General features: G+C 38.0%; 1 protein-coding gene across 2 annotated transcripts in view; it reads left to right on the top strand.

The window, feature by feature from the left end:
• The window catches only part of AIFM3 (apoptosis inducing factor mitochondria associated 3), a 161385-nt gene that overhangs the window by 52706 nt on the left and 85766 nt on the right, over positions 1-22913 (top strand). For both annotated transcript variants that reach the window (XM_053700492.1, XM_053700490.1), the window contains exon 10: positions 2007-2137. In XM_053700492.1, coding sequence (XP_053556467.1) covers positions 2007-2137 — 131 coding nt within the window. The remainder of the gene's footprint in view (positions 1-2006; positions 2138-22913) is intronic.

Here is a 22913-nt window from a genome sequence, read left to right as displayed (position 1 = left end):
TGAGTGTAATTTCTTCTGCTGGCTGTGTTTACATAGTTTTTCAATAGTTTATACCTAAGTATAGAAACTCTCAATAAAGGTAGGGATACTACAGGCAAAATCAGCTATTTCAAATGCCAATATAAAAGCTAAGGAGCTATTTGTAAACAATTAAATATGATCCAGCAGGTAAAATGGATCATTGAGAACAAATTAAAGGAGCAAAAGTTTTTGGGTAAATTGTCCCTTTAACTACAATATTTGAATCATTAACATCCTACTCATCACGACAGACCTAAACTCATTAGGCAGCCTAATAATTTTGAAAAACTGTGCCTTTTGGAAACTCTGATAGAGAGAACTTGACTTGTGTCAAATTCACTTTACCTGAATCCTATTTACCCAGCACTTCCATGCTTTATAAACAGCTGACTTAGAGATATGGAGATTCCCCACCATTATGTTTCAAAGTCCCCACCATCAACCAAGTCAGCATCATCTGCAACTATGCTTGAAACCAGCCTGGAACTATTAACACCATGACACCTCACTTCTTAAGAATTGAAATATCTATTATCTGGGGCAACAGATAGATGTAGGAGAGGATGCCTAGGGGTCAGCACATTATACCAAATTTGGAGGAGATGTCCAAAAATCCAGACTTATTGGAAAGAGCGCTACCATTATTCAGTTAGTGATCAAATTGAAAGACATGGCAAGTAAGCCAATAAGGACCAATACTCATACAATCCGGCCAACCGTACATCTTTTTTCTTCTTGGAAGCAGCAAGTTTTTTAGTTCCCAAACAAGACTTTACCAGAGTGTTTAATATATACCTAGAATCAGTAATACAAACATAATATTCTCTAACAAATTAAAATTAGTTATTTTTGCATTGAGGTAATCATTTTTAATAAGCTCAATATGATTTGTACAATGTGTTGATCTAGTAATTTCATGAACAGATCTAGCACATGCATCTGCTGTAAAATGTGTATTCAGTTTTGTTTTATATTAATTGCTTGTACTTTTTGATTTTTTTCCCCAATTCTCCCATCACAACTTAAAGGGACAGTCAATTTTATTGTTCAAAAAGATAGATAATCCCTTTATTACCCATTCCCAATTTCCCAGTTTTGCATAACCAGCATGGTTATATTACTATACTTTTTACCTCTGTGATTACCTTGTATCTAAGCCTCTGCAGACTTATATCAGTTCTTTTGACAGACTTGCATTTTAGCTAATCAGTGCTGACTCATAAATAACTCCAGGGGAGTGAGCACAATATCATTGATGTGGCAGACATGAACTAGCGCTGTCTAGCTGTGAAAAACTGTTAAAATGCACTGAAATAAAAGGCAGCCTTCAAGGGCTTAGAAATTAGTATATGAGCCTCCCTGGATTTAGCTTTCAACAAAGAATACCAAAGGAACAAAGCAAATGTTTAAAATTGCACACCTCATTTGAATCATGAAAGTTTAATTTTGACTAGACTGTCCCTTTAATAAGACTATGTTTTATTTTATTTTACAGTGTAACATTACCTGTAAAAAAAGTTGTCATATATAAAACTGTATTAAATTAACATGAATTATTTTTATTTTTTTTTGGAGAGAAAAATAAATCTAACTTCCTTCAGAATATTTTTATATTTCTGAATAACTGTAGTGGCTAATTTTTTTTTCTGTAGGTTTTTATATAATTTTATATCGAAAATGTTTTTTTCTCTGTATATTTTAATGCATGCAGTATAATAACATTTTAATTAAATATATATATTTGATTTGTGTAATATTTTATTTAATTATGTGTAAGTATTACATTTTAATGATCCAATACTAAAAGTAATTTCACTTAAAAAGGCAGAATTCCAACAGAGCTGTTTTCCATTAACTTTAGTGGTAATTTCAATGTGAAATGACTTGTTACTTTCTAAGAAGACTTTCTCTATTGTGACCCATTTATTTACTCCTGACAAAGCTAATTATTTAACTAAAGCATTAACAAGCTTTGTTCTCTACAGACCAAAAACCCTGACATGTAAAGGCAAAGAGCTGGATAATGTTTTCACAATCCGAACACCTGAGGATGCCAATCGGGTGGTGAAGTTGGCAAGTAGCAGGAATGCTGTTATTGTGGGAGCCTCCTTCTTAGGTGAAACCTTCCTTCCTTGTTATATTATGTTTCACACTCAGGAACAGATTACAAGTCAAACGCAAAAATGCAAGTTTTATGGAGGGTTTGCACTTAAAGGGACACTGAACCCACATTTTTTCTTTCGTGATTTATATAGAGAATGTCATTTTAAACATACTTTCTAATTTACTCCTATTACAAATTTTTCTTCATTCTCTTGCTTTCTTTATTTGAAAAGGAAGGCATCTAAGCTAATTTTTTGGTTCAGACCTTGGAAAGCACTTGTTTATTGGTAGGTTAATTTATCCACCAATCAGCAAGAACAACACAGTGTGTTCGCCAAAAATGGGCAGGCATCTAAACTTACATTCTTGCATTTCAAATAAAGATACCAAGAGAATGAATAGAATTTGATAATAGGAGTAAATTAGAAAGTTGCTTAAAATTGCATGCTCTATCTGAATCACGATAGAAAAAAATTGGGTTCAGTGTCCCTTTAATCTAAACTTCTGTCGGTATTAAATGTGTTAGTATGATGCACGCTACAGTAACCATGTTAAATAGCATAGATGCGTAAAGTAATACAAGCATGTTCATTTCCCTCAGGTAACAGATTTCTATTGGGCCTGAACTAATATTACTCATGACTTATAATGTGAGTGGTCAAAGACACTTTTCATTTATTTTTTGACTATACGCTTTCCATGTTAGTTTGATTGTATATATTAGACTTAACACATAAACATATATACCCTTGACTCCTCCCAACTTCCCCTTTGTCTTATCCCCAGTGGCGTCACTAGGGTTGGTGTCATCCGGTGCGGTAAGTTATGGTGTCACCCCCCCCAGAAAGCAGACACACACAAAAACACAGGCACACACACATACAAACACTCAGACACACTTAAAAACATACTCAGATGCACACACAAACACTCGGAAACACACTCAGACACACACAAAAACACACACACAAAAACACTGAGACACAAAAACTCAGACACACACATACAAAATATGTAAACTGCACTGCATTAATTATGAAGCTCATGCCTAGAGCTGCTCCCTGGCTCAGCAGAACATCAAATGAAAGATAAACAGAGCACTCTAAAATAAATCACTGAAGAAAAGGTTTAGGCGCGCAAACTATGACAATTCTGCTCTCTGACTCTGTTCCAAGTCTGTCAGTGCACAGCCCTGGGCCGCATGTCACTGAGCAGTGAGCACAGATAGGCAGGCAGGTGTAGGCTAGCAGCGCAACTTTGCAAGCCCCATGGCACACCCACAACATTCATAGTGAAATTGAGCAGGGGAGGAGCAAAGTACAAACAAGCAAAAGCAGCCAGGAAAACTATTTGTTGAAATTGCAGCACTTTTTTTTTTTGGTGTCACCCCCTGGAGGGTGTCACCGAGGTGCGGCCCGCACCCCCCTAGTGACGCCACTGCTTATCCCTATGCCCCTTCCCCAACACTTGAAACCTTTCTTCCTAATTAACCTTTTAGTTCCATATGTATTAAAGGTACATGAAACCCACAATTTTTCTTTCCCATTTACTTCTATTATCAATTTCGCTTTGTTTTCATGTTATTCTCTGTTGAAGAGATACCTAGGTAGGTTGCGTGCACATGCCTGAAGCACTACAGGGCAGGAAATAGTGCTGCCATCTAGTGCTCTTGCTAACGTATAACATTGTTGCAAAACTGCTGCCATGTAGTGCTCCGGAAATGGGCAGACTCCTAAGCTTAAATCCCTGCTTTTCAACCAAAGAGAACAAAGAAAATTTGATAATACAAGTAAATAAGAAAGTTGTTTAAAATCACATGATCTATCTGAATCATGACAGGGACAAGAAACCCAATTTTTTTCTTTAATAATTCAGGTAAAGCACGCATTTTAAAACAACTTTTCTATTTACTTGTATTTTCAAATGTGCTTCACTCTCTTGGTATCCTTTGTAGAAGGGGCAGCAATGCACTACTGAGAGCTGAACACATCGGTAAGCCAATGACAAGAGGCATATATGTGCAGCCCACAGTCAGCAGCTGTTTTTAATCTACACTGTTCTCAGCCTATTTCATTACTCTAAATTTGTTAGCAAGTTTGCATTAGATATTTATGACCCTTACCTACTGATATCAGATATATTTAAAATGCATAAGCCACAAAAAGAGAGAAAAACAGAAAAATATAGTATAGCATTTTAAAAACTAAAAAAAAAATTATTAGTAAGGATTTAAAACGAATTTTGATACATTCGTCCGTTCAAATCGAATTTCGGATGTTTACATAACATTCTAACATTCTATTTTCGAATCTTCATTCTAAAATTTTCAATAACATTCGAAAATATTTGTTCGAATAATAGAATCTTTAGCTATGTATTTTATACATTCAATTCAATTCAATTTCGAAATGTAACATTCAAATTCGAAATAGTATTTCTAGTCTAATGCTGTGTTTTATAAATGTGATATTCAAATTTGAATGCTACATTCAAATTCAAATATCACATTCAAATTCTAAAAAGTATTTCTAGTCTAATACTGTGTTTTATAAATGTAATATTCGAATTCGAATGTCACATTCGAATTCGAAATAGTATTTCTAGTCTACAACTGTGTTGTATAAATGTAATATTCAAATTTGAATGTCACATTCAAATTCAAATGTAGCAATCAAATTCGAAATAGTATTTCTAGTCTACAACTGTTTTATAAATTTAATATTAGAATTTAAATGCTACATTCGAATTCGAATGTCACATTCAAATTGGAAATAGTATTTCTAGTCTAATACTGTGTTGTATAAATGTAATATTCGAATGTCACATTCGAAAACTGTAATAAACTTTAAATAATATAATTTTTATGAATATTCGTTCTTATCGACATTTGATTATGTAAATCGAATGTAGGAACACTTCAAATAATGCCTGTGTAACCTTACTGTAACCACACCTACACTACCTGCCTCACACTGTAAAGTTTCGCTACTAAAAAGGTGACAAGGCAAACATGGCTGACAGAGATTAGAATGTATTGCACTGCTGGGGATGTATCCCAATCAAAGTGCAGGTTACCCCCCTGGCCCTGGAATGCCCAGCTAACTCCCACAGAATGCCTACATCTTCGTCATGTCTTAGCTACACTCCCCTGGAACACCCAGCTAACTCCAACAGACTGCCTACACCTACGTCATGTCTTCCTTATACTCCCCCTGGAACGCCCAGCTAACTATCACAGACTGCCTACACCTACGTCATGTCTTCCCTATACTCCCCCTGGAACGCCCAGCTAACTACCACAGACTGCCTACACCTACGTCATGTCTTCCCTATACTCCCCCTGGAACGCCTATCTAACTCCCACAGAACGCCTACACCTACGTCATGACTGCAATCTACTTTATTATAAAGTATACAATTAAGAATACAATACTATTATAACTATAAGCGCTTTTTCGCTTCATTTATATACAATGCTAAAATGATATGCATTGTCATACATAATGCATATTATTTAAAGTATTGTATATAATTTAAAATTTATATTTATATAATTTATATACTTTAAATGATATATTTATGTTTAAAATAATAAAATGGACAAGCAAAAATAATAATAATTTTAAATTATATACAATACGTAAAATAATGTGCATTACACATGACAATGCATATCATTTTAACATTATATATGAATGCAATGCTACACTAAACTAAAGCCCGTCCGCACCCTCACCACCAGGGCAACTTAAGACCACTACACTATGAACCCCTAATCTGCCCTAAGATAATCACCTAACAACCCCCAAAACTATTAACCCTACAATGCAAACTACCCCTACACTATTTAACTACCTCTAAGCTAACACAAGTTACAAAAAATAATAAACATTAAAATTACTGAAAATTAAAAACACATTACCAAAAAACGAAACAAAAACACTATAAAAAATAATAAAACCCACAGTTATGCCTATACTAAAACTAAAGTCCACTTTAACCCCTTAGTGACCAGACCACTTTTCAATTTGTTGACCATCTGGGACCAAGGCTATTTTTGCATTTCTGCGATGTTTGTGTTTAACTGTAATTTTCCTCTTACTCATTTACTGTACCCACACATATTATATACTGTTTTTCTCGCCATTAAATGGACTTTCTAAAGATATGATTATTTTCATCATATCTTATACTTTACTATAAAAAAAAATATAAAATATGAGGAAAAAATAAAAAAAAATGCACTTTTTCTAACTTTGAGCCCCAAAATTTCTTACACATCTACAACCACCATAAAATACCAATGCTAAACAGTTTCTAAATTTTGTCCTGAGTTTATAAATACCCAATGTTTACATGTTCTTTGCTTTTTTTGCAAGTTATAGGGCAATAAGTACAAGTAGCACTTTGCTATTTCAAAACCATGTTTTTTCAAAATTGGCGATAGTTACATTGTAACACCAATATCTGTCATGAATCCCTGAATAACCCTTCAAATGTATATATTTTTTAAAAGAAGACAACCTAAGGTATTAAACTTGGGGTATTTTGACTTTTTTCATGCAACCATTTTACCACCAATCTATGCCAAAGTTTGGGGGGGAAAAAAAATAATTTGATTTTTTGACAAAATAGCAATTTAAGAATACATTTACTGATAATATTAAGGGTTACTGCCAAATAACACCCTCATATGTCTTCAGCAGCATCTCCTGGGTACAGTGATACCACCCATGTATAGGTGTGTCGGGTTCTCGGGGGGCTAAAAGCTCTTATTTTTAGGGAGCGCATTCCAGTTTTTCAACTTGGAATTTTCACATCGGTCATCATGCACCCATGTCCTATTTGGGACATTTCTGAAGCTGGTCAATGGAATTTACCCCCATCAAACCATATATTTTTGAAAAGTAGACACCCTAGGGTATTTCAAATGCTTGTATTTTAACACTTTCCATGCACTAATTCAACCACCAGTCTTTGTCAAACTTTTGGGTAGTCATTATTTTGTGTTATTTTTCACACACATTGTACTTTAGGCATGGATTCTCAGTTCCTGTTATGTGTTACTACCAAAAAAAACCTCAATATGTGTTTAACAACATCTCCTGAGTACAGTGATACCACCCATGTATAGGTGTGTCGGGTTCTCTGGGGGCTAAAAGGCCTTAATTTTAGGAAGCGCATTCCAGTTTTTCAACTTGGAATTTTCACATCGGTCATCATGCACCCATGTCCTTTTTGGGACATTTCTGAAGCTGGTCAATGGAATTTACCCCCATCAAACCATATATTTTTGAAAAGTAGACACCCTAGGGTATTTCAAATGCTTGTATTTTAACACTTTCCATGCACTAATTCAACCACCAGTCTTTGTCAAACTTTTGGGTAGTCATTATTTTGTGTTATTTTTCAAACACATTGTACTTTAGGCATGGATTCTCAGTTCCTGTTATGTGTTACTACCAAAAAAACCCTCAATATGTGTTCAACAACATCTCCTGAGTACAGTGATACCACCCATGTATAGGTGTGTCGGGTTCTCTGGGGGCTAAAAGGCCTTAATTTTAGGAAGCGCATTCCAGTTTTTCAACTTGGAATTTTCACATCGGTCATCATGCACCCATGTCCTATTTGGGACATTTCTGAAGCTGGTCAATGGAATTTACCCCCATCAAACCATATATTTTTGAAAAGTAGACACCCTAGGGTATTTCAAATGCTTGTATTTTAACACTTTCCATGCACTAATTCAACCACCAGTCTTTGTCAAACTTTTGGGTAGTCATTATTTTGTGTTATTTTTCACACACATTGTACTTTAGGCATGGATTCTCAGTTCCTGTTATGTGTTACTACCAAAAAAAACCTCAATATGTGTTCAACAACATCTCCTGAGTACAGTGATACCACCCATGTATAGGTGTGTCGGGTTCTCTGGGGGCTAAAAGGCCTTAATTTTAGGAAGCGCATTCCAGTTTTTCAACTTGGAATTTTCACATCGGTCATCATGCACCCATGTCCTATTTGGGACATTTCTGAAGCTGGTCAATGGAATTTACCCCCATCAAACCATATATTTTTGAAAAGTAGACACCCTAGGGTATTTCAAATGCTTGTATTTTAACACTTTCCATGCACTAATTCAACCACCAGTCTTTGTCAAACTTTTGGGTAGTCATTATTTTGTGTTATTTTTCACACACATTGTACTTTAGGCATGGATTCTCAGTTCCTGTTATGTGTTACTACCAAAAAAAACCTCAATATGTGTTCAACAACATCTCCTGAGTACAGTGATACCACCCATGTATAGGTGTGTCGGGTTCTCTGGGGGCTAAAAGGCCTTAATTTTAGGAAGCGCATTCCAGTTTTTCAACTTGGAATTTTCACATCGGTCATCATGCACCCATGTCCTATTTGGGACATTTCTGAAGCTGGTCAATGGAATTTACCCCCATCAAACCATATATTTTTGAAAAGTAGACACCCTAGGGTATTTCAAATGCTTGTATTTTAACACTTTCCATGCACTAATTCAACCACCAGTCTTTGTCAAACTTTTGGGTAGTCATTATTTTGTGTTATTTTTCACACACATTGTACTTTAGGCATGGATTCTCAGTTCCTGTTATGTGTTACTACCAAAAAAAACCTCAATATGTGTTCAACAACATCTCCTGAGTACAGTGATACCACCCATGTATAGGTGTGTCGGGTTCTCTGGGGGCTAAAAGGCCTTAATTTTAGGAAGCGCATTCCAGTTTTTCAACTTGGAATTTTCACATCGGTCATCATGCACCCATGTCCTATTTGGGACATTTCTGAAGCTGGTCAATGGAATTTACCCCCATCAAACCATATATTTTTGAAAAGTAGACACCCTAGGGTATTTCAAATGCTTGTATTTTAACACTTTCCATGCACTAATTCAACCACCAGTCTTTGTCAAACTTTTGGGTAGTCATTATTTTGTGTTATTTTTCACACACATTGTACTTTAGGCATGGATTCTCAGTTCCTATTATGTGTTACTGCCAAAAAACACCTCAATATGTGTTCAACAACATCTCCTGAGTACAGTGATACCACCCATGTATAGGTGTGTCGGGTTCTCTGGGGGCTAAAAGGCCTTAATTTTAGGAAGCGCATTCCAGTTTTTCAACTTGGAATTTTCACATCGGTCATCATGCACCCATGTCCTATTAGGGACATTTCTGAAGCTGGCCAATGGAATTTACCCCCATCAAACCATATATTTTTGAGAAGTAGACCCCCTAGGGTATTTGAAATGCTGGTATTTTCACACTTTCCATGAACTTATTTAACCACCAGTCTTTGTCAAACTTTTGGGTAGTCATTTTTTTGTGTTATTTTTCACACACATTGTACTTTAGGCATGGATTCCCAGTTCCTGTTATGTGTTACTGCCAAAAAACACCTCAATATGTGTTCAAAAACATCTCCTGAGTACAGTGATACCACCCATGTATAGGTGTGTTGGGTTCTCTGGGGGCTAGAAGGCCTTATTTTTAGGAAGCGCATTCCATTTTTTACACTTCCCCTTTTCACATCCCATGCACCCATGTTCTATTTAAGACATTTCTGAAGCCGGCCAATGTAATTTACCCCCATAAAACCATATATTTTTGAAAAGTAGACATCCTACGGTATTTCAAATGCAGGTGTTTTAACACTTTCCATACACTAATTCAACCACTAGTCTTTGTCAAACTATTGGGCATTCATTTCTTTGTGTTATTTTTCACATACATTGTACTTTAGACATGGATTCACAGCTCCTGTTACGTGTTACTACCAAAGAAGACACCAATATGTGGTCACCAACATCTCCTGAGTTCAGTGATACCACCTATGCATAGGTTTGGTGGCTTGTTTGGGCGGTGCAATGCCAAATGTCTGACATGTGTTTGTGATTTTTTTTCACATTTAACATATTTTCTTTGCCTATTGTCTTTTTTGGGGGTCCTTAATTTTAGGAAGCGCATTCCAGTTTTTCAACTTGGAATTTTCACATCGGTCATCATGCACCCATGTCCTATTTGGGACATTTCTGAAGCTGGTCAATGGAATTTACCCCCATCAAACCATATATTTTTGAAAAGTAGACACCCTAGGGTATTTCAAATGCTTGTATTTTAACACTTTCCATGCACTAATTCAACCACCAGTCTTTGTCAAACTTTTGGGTAGTCATTATTTTGTGTTATTTTTCACACACATTGTACTTTAGGCATGGATTCTCAGTTCCTGTTATGTGTTACTACCAAAAAAAACCTCAATATGTGTTCAACAACATCTCCTGAGTACAGTGATACCACCCATGTATAGGTGTGTCGGGTTCTCTGGGGGCTAAAAGGCCTTAATTTTAGGAAGCGCATTCCAGTTTTTCAACTTGGAATTTTCACATCGGTCATCATGCACCCATGTCCTATTTGGGACATTTCTGAAGCTGGTCAATGGAATTTACCCCCATCAAACCATATATTTTTGAAAAGTAGACACCCTAGGGTATTTCAAATGCTTGTATTTTAACACTTTCCATGCACTAATTCAACCACCAGTCTTTGTCAAACTTTTGGGTAGTCATTATTTTGTGTTATTTTTCACACACATTGTACTTTAGGCATGGATTCTCAGTTCCTGTTATGTGTTACTGCCAAAAAACACCTCAATATGTGTTCAACAACATCTCCTGAGTACAGTGATACCACCCATGTATAGGTGTGTCGGGTTCTCTGGGGGCTAAAAGGCCTTAATTTTAGGAAGCGCATTCCAGTTTTTCAACTTGGAATTTTCACATCGGTCATCATGCACCCATGTCCTATTAGGGACATTTCTGAAGCTGGCCAATGGAATTTACCCCCATCAAACCATATATTTTTGAGAAGTAGACCTCCTAGGGTATTTGAAATGCTGGTATTTTCACACTTTCCATGAACTTATTTAACCACCAGTCTTTGTCAAACTTTTGGGTAGTCATTTTTTTGTGTTATTTTTCACACACATTGTACTTTAGGCATGGATTCCCAGTTCCTGTTATGTGTTACTGCCAAAAAACACCTCAATATGTGTTCAAAAACATCTCCTGAGTACAGTGATACCACCCATGTATAGGTGTGTTGGGTTCTCTGGGGGCTAGAAGGCCTTATTTTTAGGAAGCGCATTCCATTTTTTACACTTCCCCTTTTCACATCCCATGCACCCATGTTCTATTTAAGACATTTCTGAAGCCGGCCAATGTAATTTACCCCCATAAAACCATATATTTTTGAAAAGTAGACATCCTACGGTATTTCAAATGCAGGTGTTTTAACACTTTCCATACACTAATTCAACCACTAGTCTTTGTCAAACTATTGGGCATTCATTTCTTTGTGTTATTTTTCACATACATTGTACTTTAGACATGGATTCACAGCTCCTGTTACGTGTTACTACCAAAGAAGACACCAATATGTGGTCACCAACATCTCCTGAGTTCAGTGATACCACCTATGCATAGGTTTGGTGGCTTGTTTGGGCGGTGCAATGCCAAATGTCTGACATGTGTTTGTGATTTTTTTTCACATTTAACATATTTTCTTTGCCTATTGTCTTTTTTGGGGGTCCTTAATTTTAGGAAGCGCATTCCAGTTTTTCAACTTGGAATTTTCACATCGGTCATCATGCACCCATGTCCTATTTGGGACATTTCTGAAGCTGGTCAATGGAATTTACCCCCATCAAACCATATATTTTTGAAAAGTAGACACCCTAGGGTATTTCAAATGCTTGTATTTTAACACTTTCCATGCACTAATTCAACCACCAGTCTTTGTCAAACTTTTGGGTAGTCATTATTTTGTGTTATTTTTCACACACATTGTACTTTAGGCATGGATTCTCAGTTCCTGTTATGTGTTACTACCAAAAAAAACCTCAATATGTGTTCAACAACATCTCCTGAGTACAGTGATACCACCCATGTATAGGTGTGTCGGGTTCTCTGGGGGCTAAAAGGCCTTAATTTTAGGAAGCGCATTCCAGTTTTTCAACTTGGAATTTTCACATCGGTCATCATGCACCCATGTCCTATTTGGGACATTTCTGAAGCTGGTCAATGGAATTTACCCCCATCAAACCATATATTTTTGAAAAGTAGACACCCTAGGGTATTTCAAATGCTTGTATTTTAACACTTTCCATGCACTAATTCAACCACCAGTCTTTGTCAAACTTTTGGGTAGTCATTATTTTGTGTTATTTTTCACACACATTGTACTTTAGGCATGGATTCTCAGTTCCTGTTATGTGTTACTGCCAAAAAACACCTCAATATGTGTTCAACAACATCTCCTGAGTACAGTGATACCACCCATGTATAGGTGTGTCGGGTTCTCTGGGGGCTAAAAGGCCTTAATTTTAGGAAGCGCATTCCAGTTTTTCAACTTGGAATTTTCACATCGGTCATCATGCACCCATGTCCTATTAGGGACATTTCTGAAGCTGGCCAATGGAATTTACCCCCATCAAACCATATATTTTTGAGAAGTAGACCTCCTAGGGTATTTGAAATGCTGGTATTTTCACACTTTCCATGAACTTATTTAACCACCAGTCTTTGTCAAACTTTTGGGTAGTCATTTTTTTGTGTTATTTTTCACACACATTGTACTTTAGGCATGGATTCCCAGTTCCTGTTATGTGTTACTGCCAAAAAACACCTCAATATGTGTTCAAAAACATCTCCTGAGTACAGTGATACCACCCATGTATAGGTGTGTTGGGTTCTCTGGGGGCTAGAAGGCCTTATGTTTAGGAAGCGCATTCCATTTTTTACACTTCCCCTTTTCACATCCCATGCACCCATGTTCTATTTAAGACATTTCTGAAGCCGGCCAATGTAATTTACCCCCATAAAACCATATATTTTTGAAAAGTAGACATCCTAGGGTATTTCAAATGCAGGTGTTTTAACACTTTCCATACACTAATTCAACCACTAGTCTTTGTCAAACTATTGGGCATTCATTTCTTTGTGTTATTTTTCACATACATTGTACTTTAGACATGGATTCACAGCTCCTGTTATGTGTTACTACCAAAGAAGACACCAATATGTGGTCACCAACATCTCCTGAGTTCAGTGATACCACCTATGCATAGGTTTGGTGGCTTGTTTGGGCGGTGCAATGCCAAATGTCTGACATGTGTTTGTGATTTTTTTTCACATTTAACATATTTTCTTTGCCTATTGTCTTTTTTGGGGGTCTTTTAACATACCCCAATTTATTTGTTTTCCATAAATGTGATTATATTTAAAAAGTTGACCCCCCAAGGTATTATACATGGAGTGGTTTGATGACTTTGATGCAACCGTTTTAGCCCAAAAAATTGGAGAAAGTATATGGTGGTAATTTTTCAATTTTCATTGTTACAGACACATTGCTTTTTTACTATGATTTAGGAGAGACTGTTGTAAGTTATTGCAAAAGAATACTTCAGGTTGTTTTCTGCAAGGCACCCTGAGTACACCTATGCCCCCCATGCATAGGTTTGCCAGGATTTTGGGAAGGTTATGTTACATGATTTTAGTTATTAAAAATGAGAGTATTTCTTCTGATAGGCCTATCTTTAGTTTGGGGCCTATCACATACCCCACTTTTATTTATTGCATTCAAAGTGTATATTTTTTAAATGTTGACACCCCAAGGTATTGTATATGGTGTGCTTTGATGCCTTTGAAGCAACCGTTTTAGCCCAAAAAATTGGAGAAAGTATATGGTGGTAATTTTTCAATTTTCATTTTTACAGACACATTGCTTTTTGACTATGATTTAGGAGAGATTGTTGTAAGTTATTGCAAAAGAATTACTTCAGGTTGTTTTCTGCAAGGCACCCTGAGTACACCTATGCCCCCCATGCATAGGTTTGCCAGGATTTTGGGAAGGTTATGTTACAATTTTATGACTTGTGATTTTAGTTATTAAAAATGAGAGTATTTCTTCTGATAGGCCTATCTTTAGTTTGGGGCCTATCGCATACCCCACTTTTATTTATTGCATTCAAAGTGTATATTTTTTAAATGTTGACACCCCAAGGTATTGTATATGGTGTGCTTTGATGCCTTTGAAGCAACCGTTTTAGCTCAAAAAATTGGAGAAAGTATATGGTGGTAATTTTTCAATTTTCATTTTTACAGACACATTGCTTTTTGACTATGATTTAGGAGAGATTGTTGTAAGTTATTGCAAAAGAATACTTCAGGTTGTTTTCTGCAAGGCACCCTGAGTACACCTATGCCCCCATGCATAGGTTTGCCAGGATTTTGGGAAGGTTATGTTACAATTTTATGACTTGTGATTTTAGTTATTAAAAATGAGAGTATTTCTTCTGATAGGCCTATCTTTAGTTTGGGGCCTATCGCATACCCCACTTTTATTTATTGCATTCAAAGTGTATATTTTTTAAATGTTGACACCCCAAGGTATTGTATATGGTGTGCTTTGATGCCTTTGAAGCAACCGTTTTAGCCCAAAAAATTGGAGAAAGTGTATGGTGGTAATTTTTCAATTTTCATTTTTACAGACACATTGCTTTTTGACTATAATTTAGGAGAGACTGTTGTAAGTTATTACAAAAACATACTTCAGGTTGTTTTCTGCAAGGCACCCTGAGAACACCTATGTCCCCCATGCATAGGTTTGACAGGGGTTTTGGTTAAAAAAAAACAGGCCCAATTTTAGAAAAAAATAGAGTAGTGAAATGTAAAAATCTGGCACAGTAAAAGTAAAAAAAACAAAAAAACATCTAACTGTAAACATAACCAAAAAAAATATATATATATATGTAACAGCAAATGTATTTATTTTTTTAAAAATTGACCATTGTATGGTACCGCTTGAAGCAGTCCCCAATGCAGAGTGCAGGCTGTCCAGGGCAATCAGGACAGTAATATATGGTGTCCCTTCTCTTCCCCCTCTTGGTACAGACTCTGCATTTTTTTTGTGGTTTCTGCTTTGTGGCAGTAGGGGGGATTTTAAAAATAAAATGGGTAGCCCCAACTCTGCTCTCTCCCATCACCGCCCGGGGAGCAGGTGCATCATGGTACAAAATCCCCGTAATAATCTGGAGCTGAAACTGTAAAAAAGTCTTTTTAACTCTGGGGTTTGCTTTTTTGAACAACAAAAAAGCGTTGTGGGTTGCAATCTGCATTAGGCAAATTGCAACCTTTTTGTACCAGGCCCTTGTCTTCCGCATAATTAGGTAGGGCTGCAGCAGCTGATCAGCCAGATCAACCCCACCCATATGCCGGTTATAAGACTTGATGCACACTGGCTTCCTTATGATCTCAGCTCTGCCACGTACAGAAACCGCCACCGTCCTCTCTGTGTGGATGGTGGTAAGAAGGTATACATCCTTCTTGTCTCTGTACTTCAGTGCCAACAGCTCCTCTTGGCGCAGAGCTGAGGTCTCCCCCCTTCGTAGCCGGGTGCGTACAAGCTGTCCTGGGAAACCTGCGCGGTTCTTTTTAATTGTACCGCAAGCTACTGTATCAAAGCAATACAGTAGCTTGAACAAAAGGACACTTGTATAAAAATTGTCTAAGTACAAGTGATACCCTTTGTTCATTAGGGGTAATATCAGGTCCCAGACAATCTTGCCAGTGGTTCCCATATGTTCTGGGCAACCTGGAGGGTCAAGGTGGCTATCCTTTCCCTCATACACCCGGAAGGCCTGAGTATACCCAGTCTCGCTGTCACAGAGCTTATACACCTTTACCCCATATCTGGAGCGTTTGGAAGGAATATACTGCTTGAATCCCAGCCTTCCCTTATACTTCATTAGGGATTCATCAACGCATATATTCCTTCCAGGTGTATAAGCCTCTGCAAACCTGGCAGAAAAGTGGGTTATCAGGGGGCGGATTTTATACAGCCTGTCAAATTGGGGATGCTCCCTAGGGGGGCACAGGCTGTTGTCGCTGAAGTGCATGAAATGCAGAATCATTTCATACCTCTTCCTCGACATAGTCTGGGAGAAAATGGGGGTAGAGCAGATGGGGCTAGTACTCCAGTAGGAGCGAATGGAGGGTTTCTTTATGATGCCCATCAGCATAGTCAATGCCCAGAATTTTTTGAATTCTGGCACATTGATGGGGGCCCATTGCTGCTTTGCCAAATATGTTCCAGGCTTTGCAGCACGGAACTGATGGGCATATAAATTAGTTTGGGCGACAATGTTCCCCAATATATCATCGCCCAGAAACACTTCCAGAAACTGCTGGGGGCTAAAACCTGCCACATCTATATTTATGCCAGCATTTGCTGTGAAGGGTGGGATATCTGGCCTCTGGAGATGAGGCGTTACCCACTCTTCAGCAGCAATGGCAGCAACACGCCTCCTTCTGGCAGGGGGGCTAGCAGGGGGGCTGGCAGGGGGGCTGGCAGGGGGGCTAGCAGCCACAGATACATCACTATCAGTTGAGACTGCATCTAGTGATGTATCTGAGCACATGGCAGGGTCAAAATTGGGGTCTGAGTCAGAAATAGAGGCATCTGACTCTGACGCAAGGATGGCATACGCCTCCTCAGCACTATATCTTTTCTGTGACATTTTTGTATCTGTCACAGAAAACAATTACTAAAAAAAATTAAATTAACTAAATTAATTAACTAAATTAACTAGCAAAAATGTACAGCTATGCTACTGCCAGTGATTTATAGCGATCACTGGCAAGCTAGAGGTTAATGGCTCTGAAAATTAAATTAAATTAACTAAATGTTTCTGAAAAGAGCCTTTGGGTTTTTAAAAAATTACAACAAAATTAACCCCTACAAAAATGCACAGACAGCAAAAAAGTACAGCTATGCAACTGCCAGTGATTTATAGCGATCACTGGCAAGCTAGGGGTTAATGGCTCTGAAAATTAAATTAAATTAACTAAATTAATTAACTAAATTAACTAGCAAAAAAGTACAGCTATGCTACTGCCAGGGATTTATAGCGATCACTGGCAAGCTAGGGGTTAATGGCTCTGAAAATTAAATTAAATTAACTAAATGTTTCTGAAAAGAGCCTTTGGGTTTTTAAAAAATTACAACAACAAAATTAACCCCTAAAAAAATGCACAGACAGCAAAAAAGTACAGCTATGCAACTGCCAGTGATTTATAGCGATCACTGGCAAGCTAGGGGTTAATGGCTCTGAAAATTAAATTAAATTAACTAAATGTTTCTGAAAAGAGCCTTTGGGTTTTTAAAAAATTACAACAACAAAATTAACCCCTAAAAAAAATGCACAGACAGCAAAAAAGTACAGCTATGCAACTGCCAGTGATTTATAGCGATCACTGGCAAGCTAGGGGTTAATGGCTCTGAAAATTAAATTAAATTAACTAAATGTTTCTGAAAAGAGCCTTTGGGTTTTTAAAAAATTACAACAACAAAATTAACCCCTAAAAAAATGCACAGACAGCAAAATGCAGCAAAAAAAAAGTGCACCTATGCTACTGCCAGTGATATATAGTGATCACTGGCAAGCTAGGGGTTAATGGCTCTGAAAATTAAATTAAATTAACTAAATGTTTCTGAAAAGAGCCTTTGGGTTTTTAAAAAATTATAACAACAAAATTAACCCCTAAAAAAATGCACAGACAGCAAAATGCAGCAAAAAAAAGTGCACCTATGTTACTGCCAGTGATATATAGTGATCACTGGCAAGCTAGGGGTTAATGGCTCTGAAAAGAGCCTTTGGTTCTATATTTTTTAACAAATAAAAGAAATAAATCTCTCTCTCTGCTAAATACAGGTCTCTCTCTCTCTCCAACAAAATGGCAAGTGAGGAGAGGGAGGGAGATCCACACTGATCATAGTCAATATTTACAAATATTGACATGATCAGACAAATGGGGTATTTTATTATTATTTTTTTTTTTAGGGTGGGAGGCTCAGATTGGGTGACCCTAGCTTGCCCCTATGATGAGGCAGGCTAGGGACACCCCCAGAGGCCCCATGATGCACTGGGCATCGCCATCTTGGATGCCTAGTGAAGGGGGAGGGGGGGGGCTATTTAGGGCTTTTTTTTTAATATACGTTTTTTTTTTATTTTTATTATTACTTTTATTTTATAACTAACTAAGTGCCTCGACCCACCGAGGCACTTAGCACACAATCAGAGCATCGGAAGCGTGTACGATCGCTTCCGATGCTCTGAAACACTGCCGGGCTCCACGTGGAGCGAAACCGGAAGTGATCACTCGTGGGGGAGTGATCAATCCGGTCCCGGCACTCGGGAACAGTATTGCAGGATGCCTAGACCTCAAGGCAAGCCTGCAATACTGTTAGAGCAGCTGGAAGCGATTCCGATCGCTTCCAGTGCGCTGTTAAACCGACGACGTATGCCATACGTCCTCGGTCGTTAAGTGCTTTTTTTTTGAGCACGTATGGCATACGTCGTCGGTCGTTAAGTTGTTAAAAAAAAACCCCACCCACAAAATAAAAAAACCCTATACTAACACTAAAAATGACTATAGCAATAGCCCTTAGAAGAGCTGCTGGGGAATCTGTTGGCGCTCTACAAATAACCGATAATAATAATTGTAGGGCATTGTCCTAAAGTGATTTAGCTTGTTTTCTCCAAAAAATACAACCCATTCTGCAATAAAAGAAATCCCCCACCCCTCCAAAAAAAGTCTATCTAAAAAAAAATTGCACTGAAAAGGGCATTTGGTGGAGCATTGCTCTAAAGTAATTTCAGCTCTCTTGACCATTAAAACAATTCTATTGTAAAAAATCCTGTTAAAAAAAACCCTAAGTTTAAAAAAAAAAAAAAAAAACCTATCCTAAAAAACGATTGCCCTGAAAATGGCATTTGGTTAGACATTGCCCTTAGAAGGACATTTGGTAGGTCTGTGCCCTAAAGTCAACATAGCTGTCTTGCCCATAAAAATGCCCTATATTAAAAATAATCCTAAATTTAAAAAACCCTATCCTAAAAAAGATTCCCTGAGAAGGGCATTTTGTTGTGCATTGCCCTGATAAGGGCATTTGGTAGGGCCTTGACCTAAAGTCTAACAGCTGTTTTGCCCCCCCAAAAAAAATAAAAAAAAAGATTGCCCTAATAAGGGCATTTTGTAGGGTATTGCCATAAAGTCATTTCAGCTCTTTTGGGATAAAAACCTTATTCTATAAACCCCATCCCTCAAAAAAATCTTAACTCTAAACCCCAAAGTTTCTACTTACCCAACTTGACTCTGGCTCCTACGTGATCCTCTGGCAGTGTTCCTTTTATTTATTAATGGCACGGTCTTCCGGGTCGGTCCTCTTCATCTTCTTTAGGATTTTTTTTAGTATAGGGCTTTTTTATGGGCAAAAGAGCTATGCCCTACCAAATACCCTTTACAGGGCAATCTTTTTTTTAATTTTATTTTTTTATTTATGGATATTTTACTATAAGAATTTTTTTAAGAATAGCTGAAATTACTTTAAAGCAATGCCCTATCAAATGCCCTTTTCAGGATTATTTTTATTTTAGGTTTTTTAAATTAGGCATTTTATTTGGGGGTGGAGGTATACTTTGGCTTTAGATTAGGGATTTTTGTGCCAAATAAAAGGGCAGTGGTTTTCAAAGTCTTAGTGGGACTCCCCTTTAGTGAAACTTTCAAGATATAGATGTTATTACACTCACAAGCACTCATAAGGCATCCACACAGACATCCAGTCACAGAGTTTCGCAAATAAGAATAATGGGTGTAGAACAAGGCACAGATGAACTATTTATTAAATACGATCAGTGCAGCAACAAAAGGCTCTTAACACACACACAATTATATAAACACCCATAGGCAGCCACATGCGCACACACACCAACAACACACAAAAACACCCATATGAAGCCACATGCACACATAAGCACCCATAGGCAGTCCCATGGGTACAAAATCAAGGCCCTATAGGCAGCCACATACACTCACACAAGCCCCCATAGGAAGCCACATGCAAACACACAAGCCCCCATAGGCAGCCACATGCACAATCACACACAAAGACCCATATGTAGCCACATGCATACACACACAAGCCCCCATACGAAGCCACCTGCAAACACACAAGCCCCCATAGGCAGCCACATGCACAAACACACACAAAAGACCCATATGTAGCCACATGCACACACACAAGCCCCCATAGATAGTCACATGTACAAACACACACAAAAGTCACATACACACACACAAGCCCCCATAGATAGTCACATGCACAAACACACACAAAAGACCCATATGTAGTCACATGCACACACACAAGTCCCCATAGATAGTCACATGTACAAACACACACACAAAAGCCACATGCACACACACAAGCCCACATAGATAGCCACATACACAAACACACACAAAAGACCCATATGTAGCCACATGCACACACACAAGCCCCCATAGATAGTCACATGTACAAACACACACACAAAAGCCACATGCACACACGCAAGCCCCCATAGATATTCACATGTACAAACACACACAAAAGCCACCTGCACACACACAAGCCCCCATAGATAGTCACATGTACAAACACACACACAAAAGCCACATGCACACACACAAGCCCCCATAGATAGTCACATGTACAAACACACACACAAAAGCCACATGCACACACGCAAGCCCCCATAGATATTCACATGTACAAACACACACAAAAGCCACATGCACACACACAAGCCCCCATAGATAGTCACATGTACAAACACACACACAAAAGCCACATGCACACACACAAGCCCCCATAGATAGTCACATGTACAAACACACACACAAAAGCCACATTCACACACACAAGCCCCCATAGATAGTCACATGCACAAACACACACAAAAGACCCATATGTAGCCACATGCACACACAAGCACCCATAGATAGCCACATGCACACACACAAACCCCCATAGGCAGCAACATACACACACACCAGCCACAATAAGCAGCCACATGCACACAAGCAAGCCCCATAGGCAGTCACATGCATATACAAACAAGCCCCAATAGGCAGCCGTATGCACAAACAATCCTCCTAGGCAGCCACATGCACACAAACACATGCAAGCACCAATAGGCAATCACATGCATAGACAAATAAGCCCCCATAGGCAGCCACATGCACAAACAATCCTCCTAGGCAGCCACATGCACACAAACTCATGCAATCACCCATAGGCAGTCACATGCATACACAAATAAGCCCCCATAGGCAGCCACATGCACAAACAATCCTCCTTGGCAGCCACATGCACACAAACACTTTGTAATACAAATGGAGCAAACCCCTACATCAATTACATCTCCAAATACAATTTGCTGTATGTTTTATCAATAACAGATACATTTCTAAATACAGTGTACAAACACAAGCAGTTTTTTTTACAGGTAACAAATACAGGCACAAAATGTGCAGGCATTCATTTGCATAGTACCAGATATACATGCATTATGGGGTTAATTTTATTTATGGCCAGCATATGCTTTCAACCTTCTTGTTGTGCTAATAGGATGTTTTTTCAGCACTGTACATACAAAAGCACATGGACCTGAAATCAGTTTGTCCCCTTACTTTACTTTGCTGCATCTTTTCAGCTGCCTGTGGTTGAAGTGAAGCTCTGTTATATGGTGCCCTGTCTGTGCGACACATAGCACGCGCTCCTTGCTTCACTTCAACCACACGCAGTTGAAAACATGCAGCAAAGCAGAGTCCTCTCATTAGTACTTACGGCAATAAGCAACGCTGGCCGGTCACTGAGCCTCACTGCACTCAGAAGGCGTTCAGTCTCCATGTCACGGCTCTGTTTGCTGGAGAGGCTGCCATCGAAATAAAGTTGCACATTAATTTAAAATAAAAATAAAAAACATTTCCGCTCTTGTTCCCGCGCCTCCCCTTAAGAACTCAAGTATTAGTGTTAGTATATGTTTTTTATTTTGGATTTGGATTTTTTTCCCCAAGGGAACTTTAGTTTTAGGATAGGGGTGTTTGTGTTGGGGTATGTGGCAGTTTAGGGATTAATAAGTTAGGGGGTGTTTGCAATGGGGGGTTATGACAGTATGGCGGTTAAGTAGTGTGGAGTAATTTGTGGTGGGGGGTTATGCCGGTATAGGGGTTAATAGTTTAGGAAGTTTATTGCGGTGGGCTATTGGTGGTTTAGGGGTTAGTAGGCTAGGAAGTTTATTTCAGTGGGCTATTGGTGGTTTAGGGGTTAGTAGGCTAGGAAGTTTATTTCAGTGGGCTATTGGTGGTTTAGGGGTTAGTAGGCTAGGAAGTTTATTTTGGTGGGCAATTGGCGGTATAGTTTTGTTTCAACTAATTGAAAATTTGAATGAATGCATCATAAATTTATGTAAATGTTTAACAAAAATCTGATTTTCATTTAGTTTTAATCAAAATGAAAACCGAATAGTGCAGCATATTAATATTTGAGGAAACAAATTACCCTGAATATTCAGAACGAAAATTTGTTGGAATTGAAATTTTCTTCCCTGCACATGTCTAATATTTATTAGGCTCGGTGCTATATATTTAAAAGGGATCTTTTACTTTTCTTCTCCAATGTCGATGCTGTTGCTGCTTGGCAATGCTGTCTTTAAACAGTAATGTTGGCACTTTTGAATATTTTGTCTTCATTCTCAACATCGCTTTGGATCCCTTTTGACTATATCGCCACCTTGCATCGGTTTTGATCATCAGGGCCTAAGTGAATTCTAAATGTATCCTAATTATTTACTTGAAGTTCTGAAGC

Source organism: Bombina bombina, chromosome 2 (assembly GCF_027579735.1).
Source record: "Bombina bombina isolate aBomBom1 chromosome 2, aBomBom1.pri, whole genome shotgun sequence".
Lineage (NCBI taxonomy): Eukaryota > Metazoa > Chordata > Amphibia > Anura > Bombinatoridae > Bombina > Bombina bombina.
This window is presented reverse-complemented; position numbering and strand designations above follow the sequence as displayed.